The 16,728-nt window shown below is 47.5% G+C and overlaps 1 protein-coding gene across 2 annotated transcripts in view; it reads right to left on the bottom strand.

Moving 5' to 3' along the window:
* Window positions 1-1,440: 1,440 nt before the first annotated feature.
* The window catches only part of LEPR (leptin receptor), a 39,742-nt gene continuing 24,454 nt past the window's right edge, over window positions 1,441-16,728 (bottom strand). Inside the window, exons 10-20 of one of the 2 annotated variants that reach the window (XM_062003353.1) lie at window positions 15,429-15,628; window positions 13,411-13,559; window positions 13,012-13,171; window positions 12,839-12,921; window positions 11,701-11,917; window positions 9,889-10,071; window positions 8,793-8,888; window positions 8,318-8,420; window positions 7,661-7,736; window positions 3,626-3,995; window positions 1,441-3,532 (exon numbers count right to left, since the gene is read on the bottom strand). In XM_062003353.1, coding sequence (XP_061859337.1) covers window positions 3,228-3,532; window positions 3,626-3,995; window positions 7,661-7,736; window positions 8,318-8,420; window positions 8,793-8,888; window positions 9,889-10,071; window positions 11,701-11,917; window positions 12,839-12,921; window positions 13,012-13,171; window positions 13,411-13,559; window positions 15,429-15,628 — 1,942 coding nt within the window. In that variant the 3' untranslated portion in view covers window positions 1,441-3,227. Of the gene's footprint in view, window positions 3,996-7,660; window positions 7,737-8,317; window positions 8,421-8,792; window positions 8,889-9,888; window positions 10,072-11,700; window positions 11,918-12,838; window positions 12,922-13,011; window positions 13,172-13,410; window positions 13,560-15,428; window positions 15,629-16,728 lie in introns of both variants that reach the window. The other variant, XM_062003354.1, reaches the window with a different exon arrangement.

Here is a 16,728-nt window from a genome sequence, read left to right as displayed (position 1 = left end):
CTGATCTTACCGAGGCCTTTCTTGCTCTCTACAAGTCCCTGGAGGCTGTGGCAAAGAGAGGGGTGGGAAAAGCAGGAGGGTGTTTTGATGGGCAGCCAGTGGAAAGCAGAGGGATGGCAAGCTGTTCCAGCAGAGCAGCAGCAGGGCTCTCAACTCACTTTTGACATTAGGCAGCCAGAAGATTAAATGAAGATTTCACTGCCAGGCTCTTCTGTCCCAGATCTTTAATCATCATTAAATAAGCCTCTGAGTGTTTCTTTCCAGCACAAGTTGCAGCCTGCGCTGTGTCTCCTGCCCATCTATGTATCAGTTGCTTGGCCTTGCCTTGCAGCTCAGATTTGGGACAATCAGCAGCAAGTCTGTTCCTTGGCTGTCCCATCACATCCCTTCTCCCCCACGAAGTGCCACAGCTGATAACCCCCTGGTTTCCATATAGACATGAGTTTCTCTGCTGAGAAGCAGCTCTGTAAAAGCAGCAGCAGAAAGTTTGGCATCTCTGTCCTTTATGCTGTGCTCAGGTTTAAAGACATTAAATGGATGTTCTACAAGCAGTTTTCAGGGATCACAGATGAGCTTCATTTGCATTCATAAAGGGCCCATCTAGGAGTAGGTGAGGAGGTGTGGTGTGTTGCAGGAGGTGAGAAAGGCAATACCAGGCACTAATTACAGCTGAAACGCACACGGAGGTGTGCTGCTGTGACCTTTACATAGGGCAGCCCAGAGATCTTCCTGTCCGTGGCTTTTCATCACCGTTCAAAGCCCCCCTCAGGATCTCCTTCCCTCCATCCCTCTTCATGGTTTGTTTTGCCATTCATTCCCGAGCAGCAGGACACCGGGCTATTTCACAAGCCATCAAGGCTGATTTTCACATCTCCCGGTGAGAGTTTCTCAGTGCCTTTCCCAGCACTGCTGATGACAGCTCTTGCATAAGGAGCTCCTGATGGGGAGTAATTAATTAGAGCCTCCAGAAGACAATTCACTTGCCTTTTGTTTAGGATAATTAGAGACCAGAATGATACCTGCCAAAACCCAGGGCTCTCCAGCTAGGAGGGCACTGCCCGTTTCCAGTTTGGCTCTTCTTGAAAGGAAAGGCTTTTTGCGAGTGCTTTCCCTGTTCCCAGGGCTGTGTGCCTGCAGCACAGGGCTCCATCGTGGCAGCCACACACGATGCTGCCCCTGAGGCTTTGTGACTAGCAGCATCTGACCCCAGGCTCACACATGGAAATCTCAGCATTCCCTTGTTGCACGTTGGAAACGACTGCAGCAGGACCCCTGGGTTTCCTTCAAGCTGTGACAAATCCAACTCCTGCTCCTTCCCCAGCAGAAGGAAGACTGAAGGAACAGGAGCCCTCCTCTGCACAGAATTCACATCAGGGACCTGCATTTAAACTCCTTTTTCTGCAAGAGGCTGAAACCTCAGGCAAACACCCATTCACCAGGAACAACTAGAAACATTTTATTCACAAACGTGCCCACAGGAGGGAGTTTCTCTTCTCGGGTGAACTTGCTTTAGCATCCACCCATGTGCCAAGCCCACCTTCACTCCTGGAGCCCTCTAGGAACCTTCAACTTTGTCCCCACAGGCTCCAGTCGCATTACCAAGCCACAGTGTCTCCTGCTTACTACCACAACATATGTTTTAATTCCCCTCCCTGCCCTACAGAACATTTGTGAAACAAAACATTAGGTTTATGTCATATTCAACATCCAGAAACAAAGATTTCCCCAGCCAGGGCCAGGTTAGCAGCTTGAGAGAAAGCAGTGGGGTTTTAAAGCTTGTGGTGAAAGTGCAGATAAAGATGTGCTTTGGTCCTTTTTGCTCTGTAGGCTTTCTTATCACAGGTGCTCAAGTGATAAAAATGCTCTCCCAGCACTGACTGCTGTTGCTGGGTTTTGCCCTTTGGTTTTTAATTGCCTACAGGAGTCATACAGAATTTTAGCTTTGGGACACATGATATATTCATCTTTCTCAGCTCCTCAAAGGAGTTCTTTGAAAAGGCACCTATACAAAAATATTTACTAACTAGGAAGTAGAAAAAAAGGTATTTGTCTGGCAAATAAGTGTGGGCCTCTACCTGCACAGCCCAGCAAACCTGGACGAGTTGCTGTGTGACCTACTCTAGGTGGTCCTGCTCTGGCAGGGGAAGTGGATTGGATGATCTTTCAAGGTCTCTTCCCACCCTTAAGATCCTCTGTGTGAGTGTGTGAGAGAGAGAGAGATGCAAGAACAAATTTTCCTGCCCTCCTGAAGGCAAACCAACCTTCTCCAGGGGCAGCCAGACTCAACCCCCAGGATCCCACTGCTGCCTGGCTCTCGACAAAGGGCTTTGGAAGAGATGGCAGCCTAAGAGCAGGGCCATTTGTACCAGAACCTCAAGCTCAACAAAAAAAAAGCAGAGATTTTGCTTTAAAGCACCTTATTTCAGCTGAGTAACACCCCACCAAGTAATGTACCCACACCAATTTAGATTCTCCTCTTGTTCTTGCAGCACTGGGAGTCCTTAGCCACTGCAGCTGTTGCTTCCTCAGGGAGTGTTTCACACACTGAGGTACCTGTCTCTGACACCACAGTGTCTTTTACAGCTCTTTGGTGCTACTGATGAGTAGTTTTAGTTTACTTTAAAAGAGATCCCATGACAAGTTTGCCATCCTTGGTCAGGGCCTCCCTTTCAACAAGTGCAATGCAGCATTCTGACCACATTTCCATGGGCATCGCCTGTGTGTTCACAGGCCCCCTGGAACACAGACATCAGGCAAGCCACAAATCAACCAGGATCTTGGAGGAAAAAAAATACAAGGAGTCTAACAAAGATATTTGGTATGTGTAAGTGCATCCATTCACCCCACTGGCAGCTTTCTCCAGTGCCCAGTGGCTGTGCCACATCCAGGTGGGCTCAGGTTCCCCAGCCCTTCCCAGGGAAACGACACTCTCAAGCTTTCCCCTCCCAAACCCCACTCCCCAGACCTACTTCAATCTATGTCCCTGACAGAGAATTTGGTGCCAGGTTTGGAACACAACCAAATCTCCAAAAGAAAGTCCCATGTTTGAATATTTGGTAAAGAAAGGGAGTTTCTTCCTCCTAAGATCCTGGCGCTCCAGTACAGAAGCAGCTCCTCAGCTTCAGAACAGGAGAGCTGCTGCAAGGAGTTGGGAGAGGGAAAAACAGGGGACTGCATCAACACCTGGAACCTAGAGCATCACATTCTGGTGTGGTGACTTAGGAGTTTTACTCTGTGGCCTCCTGTATGGTGGCAGCAGCCACCTGGAACTGTGGCACGTATGGCACAATGGCCTCGTACTTGAGGCTGCTGTGGATAAAGGTGCTTAAGTGAGGGGCTGTGCGCTGAGGAAAGCCCCCATCTGTGGGCAAGTCAGTCGTGTGGAACTCACACATCACCCCAGAACCTTCTGTTAAAAAAAGGTCCTTGTCTCTTCTTTCCAAGGAGGTTACCCCAAGGTAACACAGGCTCTGCTCAGGCCCCTCTCCCTCCAGGAAAGCTTCATCCTCATCCAACGGCTCTGAGAATCCCTCTGAAGGAGGAAGGCAAAGGGAAAGCGTGTTGGGCCCTGGGAGGAACACCCCATTCCTCACCTCCCACCAGCTGCCCGAGCAGCCACCTCTACCTGAGGCCCCTTGGGCTGAGCAGCAGCTCTCCAAACCACCTCCTGGCCTCGTGTGCTGCCCGTGGAGCCCAGCTGAGGGGGACTCACTGACAACAGCGGCGTATTTAACGTCTGCCTGCCTTGGAGCTTCCCTGCTGCCGTGCTCAGAGAGGCTGCTGCTGTTGAAATGGCTGCTGCAACAAGCAGAGTCGTGTTCAGAGCCTGGAGTTTTGGTAGGCATTGAACCAATTGCTAACAGATCCTGCGTGTCTTCTTCTTTCAGCACTTTAGTAACGCTGATGTCTTCCAGCACTATCTCTGGCTCCAGAAGAAGAGGCTCAAATGACATTGCTTTGGGGTGCTTGATGAAAAGATGCTCCAAAGTTTCAGGCTGGAAGAAAAGATATATATTTTAATGCTCAGCTATTATCCAGTAGCTTGCTTTCAGTTTGAAGCTACCAGTTTTAAGGTTCACAGGCAAGATCCCCACAGTTTTAACACTGAAAATCCTCTAAATCCTCTTTTTCTTTACGTCTGCACGTAGGGATGACACAAAGAAGTGAGAACCCGTTGGATGCTGCAAAGTGAGGGTTCTGCCTTTGTCTTGGGAAGCACTTGGGTTGTATTTAATAACAGGTACACGTTTGTTAATGCTGCACTGGCTTAGCCCTCACGCCCTTACCTGGCCTTGGCTTTTTATTTAGGTGTATAAATGACAGGCTTTGTCATTTACATGTCAGCTAAAGTAACCTGCCTTGCTCAAATTGCATTATTTAGGGTCCAATTCAGCCTTCCTGTGGTATTTTGAGAGCATTCCCATCCAAACAGCAGCCGTGTGTCTGAGCTGAGTGGAAAGAAACAGACATTGACTTTGGGAGAAACGCACATAAAATCCAGAGCAACGTGAGCTGACAGCAAAGCTGAACCCCCAGCTACAAAGGAAGACTCACTTGAAAAACATATACTTCCTAATGAATGCAAGACTAAACAAATAGATAAAAACACAGACTTTGTGTATATTAGCAAAGCATATTTTACAGCAGGAAAGCTGCCAAAACAAGTAGGAACCTGTCAAAACACTCCGAGCAGTACACAATCATAGAGAAGGGCACATTAACTTGTGGATCTTGGGCTACTTCTCCAGTCTGGGCTAGCTGGCAGTTCTACCATGCCCTTGGGTAGCCAGCAGCTTGCCAACTGCTTTGATACTTGCCCCACACATCTGACATCCCCTTCACCCTGCAAGTCTCTCCTGGTCCTCAAAAATCAGGGCAATCACCATGTATTAAAATCAGGCTGCTCCTGCACCATCACAGGAGACAGAGACTGAGGGGGCAGCCTTGGACCAGCCATAAAAACATGTTTCCTCCTGCATCACTTGCCCTCCTACACCCAGCAGCTGGTTTGTCCTGAGGGGAGATGGTTTATGCTGTTCCTTCCAAAATGTGCTGGCTCCCTCACCCACTCATCAGTGTCTGTTCTTAGAAAGGTAGGTAGGCAGCACAGAAAACATGCAGGTAATGCCTGCAAAGGTGAAATACAGCTCAAAGACAGGCATGTGGTTTGACAAAGGCCACCATCAGACTTATGTCAAAGGCTCACTCAGACTTAAGATGCATCAGCCATTTAGTCAGTGATGATTTTAACCTCTTGCTGCTGTGAGCAACTCCATCAGGATAAAAAATACTCTATAAATGCAGTTCTGGAGTACCAACTGTCAAACATACAAAGTGGTGATCAGATTTAATGCTGATGTGTACCAGGACAAGACAGGAGTTCTGCACCAAAAGCCTCCAGGAACATATCAGAACTTTCCAGCTGGGCTATTTAAGCAGTCACTGCTGATTACAACTAAGGCAAAACACCACACAAGTGCTGTACACCACCTTTTCTGCTGGGAATTACATACACACAAGCAGGACTTGGCCCTAAACACATGGTTTCAAAGAACAAGTTCTGGCCCTGGCCACTCAAGAGGTGTGAGGGAGGATGACCATGCTAAGCTGCAGACACTGTGCCTTGAGTGTGGTTAACATCAAGCAGCACTTTTCAGTCAGATCTGTACAGTGTAGGGGTGAGGCTTCCTACTGCATCACAGCCTGGTAAAAACCATGGCAAACTTCCATTCCTGTCATGCTTGCATGCTTCATTCCTTTCCTGTTCATTATGGAGCATGGCATTTGAATATGGAGCAGTGCCAGCAGGGTGGCAGCTTCGCCCTCCTCTCCTAGTGAAAACTTCATCAACTTAAACCCACTTTTTTTGGCTCGAGCAGTCAGTTAGGAAAATCATTCCCAACCTACTAAAACCAACATGCAAGCTTCCAGAACCTCTACAACCATCAGGGGCAGTGAGGGCTCTCACATCTTCCTTTTGCTATAGGTGAAGAGATTAAATTGACCAATACAGGGGCAGCGGTGCAAGCTCTGCTCCTGCAGTTCATGGTGATCCCAAGAGCCAAAAGCAGCTGTCTCAGCCTGGTCTGGCATTTCCAGAAGCTTCATCTAACACAAAAGCACAGAGCATGGTGCATTCAGAGAAGGCAGCACTTCAGCACATTAAACAAACAAACACTAGGAAATTGTGAGTAAAAAAACCTCAGCAGCAACTGCCCCAGTGCTGCCAAAGTCCTGAGGACTTCTGGCTTGTTTTTTCCAACACAGACCTCATGTCAGAGGCTGTTCAGGCAGCTGCACTGACTTGACTGCAGGTTTAAGTGGCAGCAAATGAAGAAGCCATGTAGGTAACCATGCATGTTGGTGTTTTCAAGGCAAAGCAGTCAAGGAGGCAAACACACACAAAAGAAAACCCAGTAAGGCACAACGTGTCCAGTCTGTGCATTCTCTGAGCTGCTTCTGCATCCAAATGCATGTAAAAAGTTCAAAAGTGCACAGTGGGACAACCCAGCACTTGGGCAAATAAGAGATGTCATCACTTTTGATGTGCCTGGGGTCAGTGGAGACTCCCATGCAAGCTCTCAATCAGGACAAATACTCAATTGGAGTAAAAAACCCACTTTGAAGTCAATAGCTGGGCAGCTCTTGCACTCCAGCTGGATAAATGCCAAGCCAGCCCCATGTCTCTGCTTCCATGGCTGCATCCTAGGAAGTGCTGGGCTCATTCAACCCCTTGTGAAAGCCAGGGCTTGAAAATATTCAGCCCTTTGCCTGTCACAGCTGTAGTCAGTGGGGCAGCAAACTGAAGCTGCAAACAGCAACTGGAAAGTGCTTCTGCCTGTGTAAGGGACAAACCCTGGTTTGGTCTGTAACATGGCACTTGCTTCTCGTTTTTGCAACAGAGCTACTTCCAGTATCCATTATATTCCAACAGATCAGCACTGGATTGTGTCTGTGCTTTCTGTCTGCTGAACAGAAGTAGAGAAACCTTCTAACAGCAACGTGCAGGAGGCCTGGGAGCTGGCCCAGGGGTCCAGCAGGCAGCAACCGTGATTAGACTGTAAAGAATGTCCATTCTCTGTTTAAATGAATTGAAAGAAACAGTGAGAAGAGAAACCTTCCCTGGGAAGGCAAATTCAACACCTGGAGACTCTTCTGCTGTTGGATGCTTCTTTCAGCAACAGCAAGCCTGAAGTTCAATTATTGTCACAATGACTCCACGATGTCAAGCTCTGGGGACCATGAGAAACTTTGCTGGTGAAACTGGCCAAGTCCACACCATGACTTGAACATGCCACAGCTCAGCATGTCACAGCCCCCTGAGAGCAGGTACCTCAGCAAGGAACCTGCCCTGCCACACACACATGGTGCCACTGAGCTGCACAAGCATGACACTTACAGCATCCTGCAACCCAGCCACTGATTGTCCTGAAATGTAAACACCCTCTACACACTCAGAGAGGTTGTTGGTCTCTGCTCCTGGCCCATTTCCAGATATCAGCTGAGTGAACCACTGCATTGCTGGCTTCAGAGGTTTGGGGTGGCTTCTGTCAGGAATCCAGGGTGGGTGTGCTCTAACCAACAGGTAGAGCTCAGTACTGAGCCAACAGCACTCAGACCCACAGGCTGAGGGAAGGAGCATCACCAGGGAAATACACACCTTCTGAAAATTAACTCCTTGTGCCCAGGAGCAGTTCTTGGGGTTTGGAACCTCTTCCCAAAACAGTTTCTTCATTCTGAAACATGAGGTAAATTCTGGAGTTGGTACTGCTGTCATATATCCTGTACTGCTGCCATTCAGCTTTGCTATGTCAGGAAAGGAATCCATGCAATTCATGACCATGAAACAGTCACTTTACATATTACAGATGGCTAAAATTTAATAGAAGAAATACAAAGACATAAAGGAGTGATAATTGCAGGTGACAGCTGCAAAATATCAGAGGCACAGGCACTGTTTTTGCTGAATGTGACCCCAATCCACCTTCCACAAAACCCACAGGGCTGTATTTTGATTGGCTTTTACTTCAGGCCTTAGTATTTGATGACAATTAGATATGGAACTTGAATGCTTCACAAGTTCAAAGCCCATGACACGTGTCAACTGGCCCCCACCTTGCTCTGCAGGAGGAGGGAGCACATGGTACAGGCTGAGGCAATACCTCCTGGTCCAACAGCCCCCATCAACATCCTACAGCCACGACCCAGAGGGGTCTCACCTTCCCCACAGAGACCCTGCCCCCAAGTTCACCAGACAGGCCCCACAGAAGCTGCACCACCTTCTTTCTAAAGGCCTGCTTAAACATGAACAACTTACCTTTGGTGTGAGACCAGCAATGTTCCAAGCAACAAAACTGAGGCTGAAATAACTATTGGCAGAACCACAGAGAGGCTGCCGTTATTCCCACTGTCATACCCACCTGGAAATAAAAGCAGTTCAGGTAATAATGCAGTAAAATGGTGAACAAAGAGTAGAAACAGCAGCTTAAACAGAAAAGAATCAACATATGAAGACAGTAAATGAAGAAAGAGAGTAGCCCAGAGTAGAGAAAGAAGAATCCCAGGGAGTAGGATCAGAGCTGTTAAGTTAGATGCACAGGAATTCAGGCCCCTCACTCAAGGAATCCCACAAAGAGCTTTCAAACAAAAGCAATTGAAGCCTTAAGCACTGTTTGTAGCTGTATTACATAACTTATAATTCCTACAATTGCTTACTGGCTTCTTTTTTTCTCATCAGAAAAAAACCTAAAGCTTGATTTACAAGCAACATGGAGAAAGATGCTGTCAGTCACCTTTGGTAAACTGATCCGTGGCTCTGGGCTTGCCAATTCCTCCAGCAAACACAGGGTACAGGCTGAACTGGTACTTCTCAATCAGAATAAAGTGATCTGGAAAGAGGAAAATCAGTCTTTTGAATCAAGACTAGCATCCTGTTTCTAAAACCCTTACCCTCTACAGAGGCACTGGGCACAGAGTTCAGATCAGCCCAGAGAGGAGAATAATCATAGAATCACAGAATGGTCGGGGTTGGAAGGGACCTTCAGAGATCATCCAGTCCAACCCCCCTGCAGAAGCAGGCTCACCTAGATCAGGTCACACAGGAACATGTCCAGGTGGGGCTTGAAGCCCTCCAAGGAAGGAGCCTCCACAGCCCCTCTGGGCAGCCTGTGCCAGGGCTCTCTCACTGAAACACTCAAACAGTTTTTTCTTATGTTGAAGTGGAACTGTTTGTGTTCCAGCTTCATCCCATCACCCCTTGTCCTGTTGCTATCTACTATAGAAAAGAGGGATGTCCCAACCTCCTGACACCCACCCTTTAGATATTTATAAATGTTAATAAGATCCCCCCTCAGTCTCCTCTTCTCCAGACTAAACAGCCCCAGGTCCTGCAGCCTTTCCTCGTATGAAAGATGCTCCAGTCCCCTGATCATCTTGGTGGCCCTGTGCTGGCCTCTCTCCAGCAGTTCCCTGTCCCCCTTGAGCTGAGGAGCCCAGAACTGGACACAGGACACCAGATGAGGCCATCTAGCATTATTCTGTCATGGAATCCACAGCTTTGTGGAGCTATTGCAAAAGTGTCTCAAAATCCAAGCCAGAATGCTAATGCAATGCAGATCTTAACTGAGACAATTAGCTGGAGTACTCACTATTCCAGAACTCATTTGATTGTATTGCCAAGGAAATGAAGACAAACCTGAGCTTCATTCTTTGCTAACCTGATTATTAATGCAACAGTTAATCTTTTACTGCCAGTCCTCTAATGAGAGCCAAGACTGGCCCTTCACATAAACCCATCAGAAACAGAGAAGGGGAAAAGAATGTGAGAGCTCAGTAACGTTTCCTCTGTTCCACAACAACTACCATCATGTATTATATGTGCACACTCACCATAAATGTAGTATTTGCTGCTATTTGGAGGAATCCGCACCCATTTCATCTCCTCTTCTTTGTTAAGGTTCTTCCATTCAATGATAAAGGATGTTATCACACCCAGCTGAGGCACGAGCGTCCAAACCAGAACCACGCAGGTGCTGTTCACTGGGTAGGCGCTGAGCGACTGCACGACAGCCACTGGCACAGCAAGGAGAGGATAGGAGTGAGGCACAGCTGCTGGGAGGCCAGAGGCTCTGAGCAGCACAGGCACTCGCTCCAGTGCTGCTGCAGATTCACTACTTGATCATTTACCACTTTAATTATCTCTTCTATAATAAAAGCCTGATCTGATTTCTCTTTCAGTCAGCAAAGGCTGGTTTACACCAACTAGTCCCAAACATACAATCATAGAATGGTAGGGTTGGAAGGGACCTCTAGAGAGCATCTAGTCCAACCCCCCTGCAGAAGCAGGGTCACCTAGATCAGGTCACACAGGAACATGTCCAGGTGGGTCTTGAAGCCCTCCAAGGAAGGAGCCTCCACAACCCCTCTGGGCAGCCTGTGCCAGGGCTCCCTCACTGAAACACTCAAGCAGTTTCTTCTTATGTTTAAGTGGGACTTTTTGTGTTCCAGCTTCATCCCATCACCCCTTGTCCTGTTGCTGGCTACTATAGAAAAGAGGGATGTCCCAACCTCCTGATACCCACCCTTTAGATATTTATAAATGTTAATAAGATCCCCCCTCAGTCTCCTCTTCTCCAGACTAAACAGCCCCAGGTCCCGCAGCCTTTCCTCGTATGAAAGATGTTCCAGTCCCCTGATCATCTTGGTGGCCCTGTGCTGGACTCTCTCCAGCACTTCCCTGTCCCTCTTGAGCTGAGGAGCCCAGAACTGGACACAGGACTCCAGATGAGTCCTTATCAGAGTCCTTACCAGATGTCAAACAAGTGTCCTGATCTTCAAGTGCACTTCCTTAACAATCACTCCTTAACCAAATATTATCAACAGCTACTAAACTGTCAGCATTTAGTCACTAAAGCCTGCACTGAGAGCCTTGTAAGTTGCTGAATCTCTCCATGAAACACCCCAAGGTAACAATCCAGTTGGATAAATGCTCCCCCTTCCATCTGCACCTGCCACAGGGTTTCCAGAATGCACTGACACACACAGTATCAGAAAGAGCTTTACCTACAAAAATGCTTTTTGCAGCAGTACAGCAATAAACCACAGCAACATTCACTCACAAACACATTCTGTGGGGAATGTCACACAACTGAAGGATTCAAAAGCAAGAGCCTCTGTTTTCTGAAGCAGCAGAGTGCAGTGGAGTCGATGGAGAGGCTGCTGGGGAAGCAAAGCCAAACCTCTGCAACCCATGTGCTCTGGCAGCCCCTCAGGTGAGCAGCCAGAGAAACGAGACCGTATTTCATCCTGGAAACAACAAAACATTCCCTAGCAGGAATGTTGGGTGTTCCCAGGAGAAAGGAGATGAAAGATGAGTTCCACAGCAAGATTTTCCTTCTCTTTGGTTAATGACTTTATATTCTGTTAGTGGAGGGAAGACAGCCAGGTGAAAGACAACTCCTTCCCAACCCAGACACCACTATGCCATTTTTCACATAGCTTTGTTGCTGACATCCAGGATCTGTTTCCCATTCACAGCTGAATGTGTCACCATTAAACCTTTTGGGGTTTTTTTTTTCAGTCTAACCAAGAGAATTTTCTTACAAAGCAAACTTTGGCCAAAAGCATCCCAAGGATTCCTGGCCAAAAGCATCCCAAGGACTCCTGGCACCTCTCAAAACAGACACCCATCGCCCATCTCACCTGTGCTCAGTTGCTGAGACAGAGTTAAGTTGAAGTTAACTGAAGAGACTCCAACTGAATTCATGGCTAAAACGGTGATGGTGTGTGTGTGCTCAGTCCAGGGAAAGGAGCAGGTAGTGCCATTGGCAATGTATTCCTCCCACACGGTGTTGCCCGGGGTCTGGTGCCGTACGATGTAGCGGCTGACGCTGCACAGCGCGCGGCTCCTCGGCAGGGGCTGCAGCAAACATCGCCTGTCAGTCCCTTCCCCCTCTTGGGTTTCAAAAGCAAATGTTATTCAGACAGAAGGCACCCCTCCTATTTTAAGAAAACACAACTCAAGTACATTCTATGGCCTGGCTACTGTGCTTTTAGCACAGACCCTGTAGCCCATTTAAAGCCTTTGCTTCCCCATCTCTCCCTTTGGTAGTTGATGCAATTACTCACCATCCTTCCAGTGAGGAAGGGCAGGGGGGATAAGGAGAAACACACATCCTCTAACAACTCCCTGTTTTGTGTCAGGTTTTATAACCCAGAAGAGATGACTGCACATTAACATGGGCAAACAGGAGTGGGCAGTCACTGATGGACCCTTTTTTCCCCTCCTCGTGTCCTGCGTTAACCTTTTCCCAAAGCTTTGCCCAGTTGCAGCGGTGTTTATACAGGCAGCTGTCAGGGAGTCAGTGGCACATTCTACTCGGAGATCTCAGTCAGTAGAACTTGGCAGCTGAAGACTGCAGCTCTCATTATAACTTACAGCCTTTGATTGCATGTTATTCTTTTTCCTGAGTACTAGAACAAACTGCCTTTGAAGCCTCCGTTTTGGAGCGTTTGTGCAACTAACACTGCAAGTGCAGACTGACACTAAGGTGCAACGCTGCACTGACACTTCAGCTGTGTGGCTACACCTCAGACAGGAGCTCTTGTCACTGCACACAGGCACAGAAGCTTGCAGCCTGCCTCAGAAAGCTGAGGGCTCTCCTAAAACAGCGAGGACTATAGGAGTCTCAGCCCACATGCCTTCCATACCAGGTCCCATAACCAGCCACTGCTCACGTTGGCCTCCCAGGGCAGCACATGCTCATCATGCCCCCTCTTTTGGCAATTCTACCAATGGCTTTTGGATCAAAGGAAAAGACCAAGCTGGGACTGTTCTCACCTTCCACAGCAGCGTAACGTTCTTCTGCCTCTTCGACACATCCTCAGTAATAATCCTCCAAAATTCAGGGCCTTGTAAGGGAGCTGCAAGATCACAGAGTATTGAAAGAACAGATTCATACCTCGGTGTGAAAGGGGAGAGACCACCAGGGTGCACTCTGGAAGCACAGGTACCTTTGATATCTTTTACAGATGTATAGGCTGATCTGCTCCAGTTGCTCCAGTAACCTGCTCCATCCCCTTCTCTGCACCGGACCTGGACAACGTACTCAACACAAAGGGTCTCAACTTGTAGCACAGCTGATCTTGTTGGTGCATTTGAAACTTCATAGAGCTGTAACAGAAATCAAAGTATTTCTAGAGTGAGATCAAAAGGCTGCTTAGGCATCTGTTAGAGCCAAGACACCTGAAAACAAACCCAATGAGAAAGCAGCCTAATCAGTAACATCCCCTCCCTAGACAAGGCAAATGCTTATAACCATGACCCACTGCATGCCACAAATTCCACTAAACCCAGCTCAGGCTCTACATGACAACAACTCATGCTTCAATCTAGATTAAAAGAGACAGTACCTCCCATGCCATTCCTTCCCTGTTCACAGCATACCGAATCTGAAACGTCAGCTCACTGTTTGCAAACGCTGGGTTTGTCCAGCTCACATTCAGCAGCCCAACGTTCCTGGTGATTTCTGCTTCAATGTTGGAGGGAGGAAGTGGCTTCACTACAAAATGGAAAGAAGAAAAAGGACAACAATATGTGCACTGACATTTCTCTTTAAATCCAACCCTCATGCTCTGTCCTGTCTCGAGGGAGGCAGGTGATACGTCGTGGCATCTGCTCTTCCAAGTAAAGCTGGACTATAATGCAAGCCTAACAATCCACCAGTGCAGGCTGGTTGGCTTGTTCCCTGCAGACAAAAGCCATGCTGACTGAGAAGGGCAATGCTTGTCTAATGGCAACTTCACCCAAATTAAAAACATCAGAAAGACCCTTAAGCTGAAGTGTTGAAACCACAAGTTTCTTACAGAAAAACCCATTTTTTTAAAAGAAATCCATGGTCAAGTTTCAGTACATTTAATTTGCATTCAATCCCCAGTAGCTTATACTGGTGCCAGCACCTGGTACTTTCCCTGGTGCAAACAGCAAAAGATGTAGCCTGGCACTGCTGGGGTCAGGATGGGCTCAGACACCATGCCATGGTTCATGGAAATACCACCTGAAGGTTTCATCAAGTATGGGCATTCCACCAAAACTGAGCTTCTGCAGCAGACTGGGTATGGATGTCAACGCCCTACGTTGTTACAAAGTTAGAATAAACTTGTTTTTAACTAATCAGTTAGTGAATGAGGGGAACACAAACAAAAGCAATAACTGTGGGTGGTGGCAGAATGAGTACAGGGGGTTTTTGTTACTGTAATATTAAGCACCTTCCATCCAGTGCAGGTCAATTCTATCCACTACTTTTTATTTACAGTGATGACTTAAATCAACCAGACTTGTAACTTTCTGCTGGGACTGCTCCCTGGGCAGCACTCCAGGGCCTTTCCCCAGCAGGGCAGAGCCAGGACACGGACCCAGGACATGGACCCACACTGCAGCTGCCACGCTGATGGGCTGTCAGCTTCACTGGGCCCACTGTCTAAGCAGGAAAAGTGCAGGATGTCCCTCTGCTATCCCTCACAGCAGCCTCCTTTCTAACACCCCAGGCTCCCAATCGTTCTCTGATAACCACCAAACTTGCTTCTAAGAAGGCAAGTTTGAGCTAGACAGGAGCAACCTCAGAAGCCACAAGGCCACCAAACTAACAGGAATAACAACTCCCATCCCCTGCTCAGCTACAATGCCCTGAACTTTGCCTTTCCTTCCTGTGATATTCATTTTTGCTTCCTCTATTTAAGCTTTGAACTGCAAAGGACAGTTGGGTTTCTGCTCTCTGTACACACGCTTCCCTCCACACAGAGCAGATGTATTTGGTTACTCCGCTTTAATTTCATGTCTGTGGTCTAGCTGCCATATTTTCTCTCTACATATGTTCACATTTGTGTCCAAAAAAAACACAGAGTCCGATGAACACTCTGAGTCACAGACCAGATAAGACATGCTGTGCTCATTTGGCAGTGTTTGGAAACACTCAAAAACGCTGTCCCTGCCTCTTGCTTTCATACAAACCAAAGTGCTCCATGTCCAACAAAGAGAAAACGATGCAAAAGGATGCAAGAGCATCAACAGTCCCCATGCTCTGAAACACAGATGTGACTTTGGAAGGAATACATACAGTGCTACACTCAAAATGTAGAGAGGTTTTTCAGTGCACTTTCTGTAGATGTCTTTGCAAAACAACCCAGGAGGGTCAACATGCAAAACTGTAACTGGAGCTAAGACCTGTGGCATGAAACATCCAATCTGCCACCGTGCCAAGCAAAATGGATGGAAATGACATTTAATCCAATGACTTTCAGAAGACATTAGCTCTTCAGTTCTTATGTTGCCATTTATTCAAAAGGCTATGGAGAAGTACTTTACCTACACTGTCTAAGGAATGAAATCCAAGGTCACAAGTGAAGAAAGACGTGCACGAATCTCAACCTACCCACATCTGCTGGAACAACACAAGTTGGTGAGGATTGGAGTGTTCCCAGGAGGTGCTTCAACTCTATCCACATGGTATAGCCAGATAAAAGAAAAATGGGCTGAAATGTGCACTCGTAAGAATGATTCTTCTGCAAATGGCATTCCTTCACCTCTGATTTCAGAGAAGTACTTGGAAAGTCAGAACAATAAATTCTGCTCCTTAAAAGGGGAAAGAAAAAGAAACAATCCAAAAGCATTCAGTGAATATGTTGCAAAGATCAGCTGCTTGTGGCATCAGTGAAACGGGACTCTGAAGGCAATTACAACAAATGCTGTCCCTGGAACCATCGAGGGATTTGTGATGATTGTCTGGACAGACCTTGAACCTGAATCTGCCACTAAATGGATCAGTAACACTGCAGTGCTAATCCTCGTGGCTTCAGCTCTTAACCTGGAAAAAAGAGGACATGAGGACTCTCCCCAGTACAAAACCTTTCCACAAAGAGACTAATGACAGGAAGAAACAGGTAGGACAAGAGCAGACAACTCCAAACACTCATAAATCCTGTTCCTTGAGTGGTATGTATTAGCAATAACCACAGCAAGGCAGATCTCCAGCCACAAATTTATTCCCTCTGGGAATATAACTTTCAAACTACCCACTGGCATCCAGGGGAGAGCTGCCACCTGGACCAATGGGGCATGTACAGTGAAGTCTCCAGGAGATGGCAATCCCAGTTGTGGAAGGTGACATTAAAATCTCACATACAATTAATATTGCACCTGGCAACAGAAGAGAGGAGACCTGGCCTCGGGATAAAACAGCACTGGATGTCTTGACAGGCGTGGAAAGGGAAGTTTTCAGATTTCTCTGAATTTCTCCTAAGCTTGAGCACAGCTCAGGCTTGTGGTGAGAGCAGCCAGATAGGGTAGCAGGTATCCAGCTGAACCACAAGAGTTACACTTTGCTGAGTCTCTCCCTGTCAACAAGGCTAACACAGATTAAACCAGTGCCTCGTGCTTTGAAGGTTGAGCTTAGCCCTCTCCCTTTTCCCTGGACCATCACCTCTGTGCTGTTTCTGTTGGCAGCACTGACTGCAGAGGAAGACGTAGTAACAGCCCAACCAAAACACCAAGAGCAAAGCTATCAAACCACATTACTGCAGAGCATTGGATTCTAGCTGTGAAATGGAACTGCATCAGTGACTGCTCCTGGCACACCTGACACGTCTGATGGCGATGCAACACATCCAGCTTCCAGCTCTCATCCTCAGGACTTGCCTGTGTCTGAGCAAACACCAGCAGCTCCAACACACTTC

The sequence above is a fragment of the Colius striatus genome, chromosome 10 (genome assembly GCF_028858725.1).
Source record: "Colius striatus isolate bColStr4 chromosome 10, bColStr4.1.hap1, whole genome shotgun sequence".
Lineage (NCBI taxonomy): Eukaryota > Metazoa > Chordata > Aves > Coliiformes > Coliidae > Colius > Colius striatus.
Note: the sequence above shows the minus strand (reverse complement) of the source record. Positions and strands in the feature narration are given on the sequence as shown.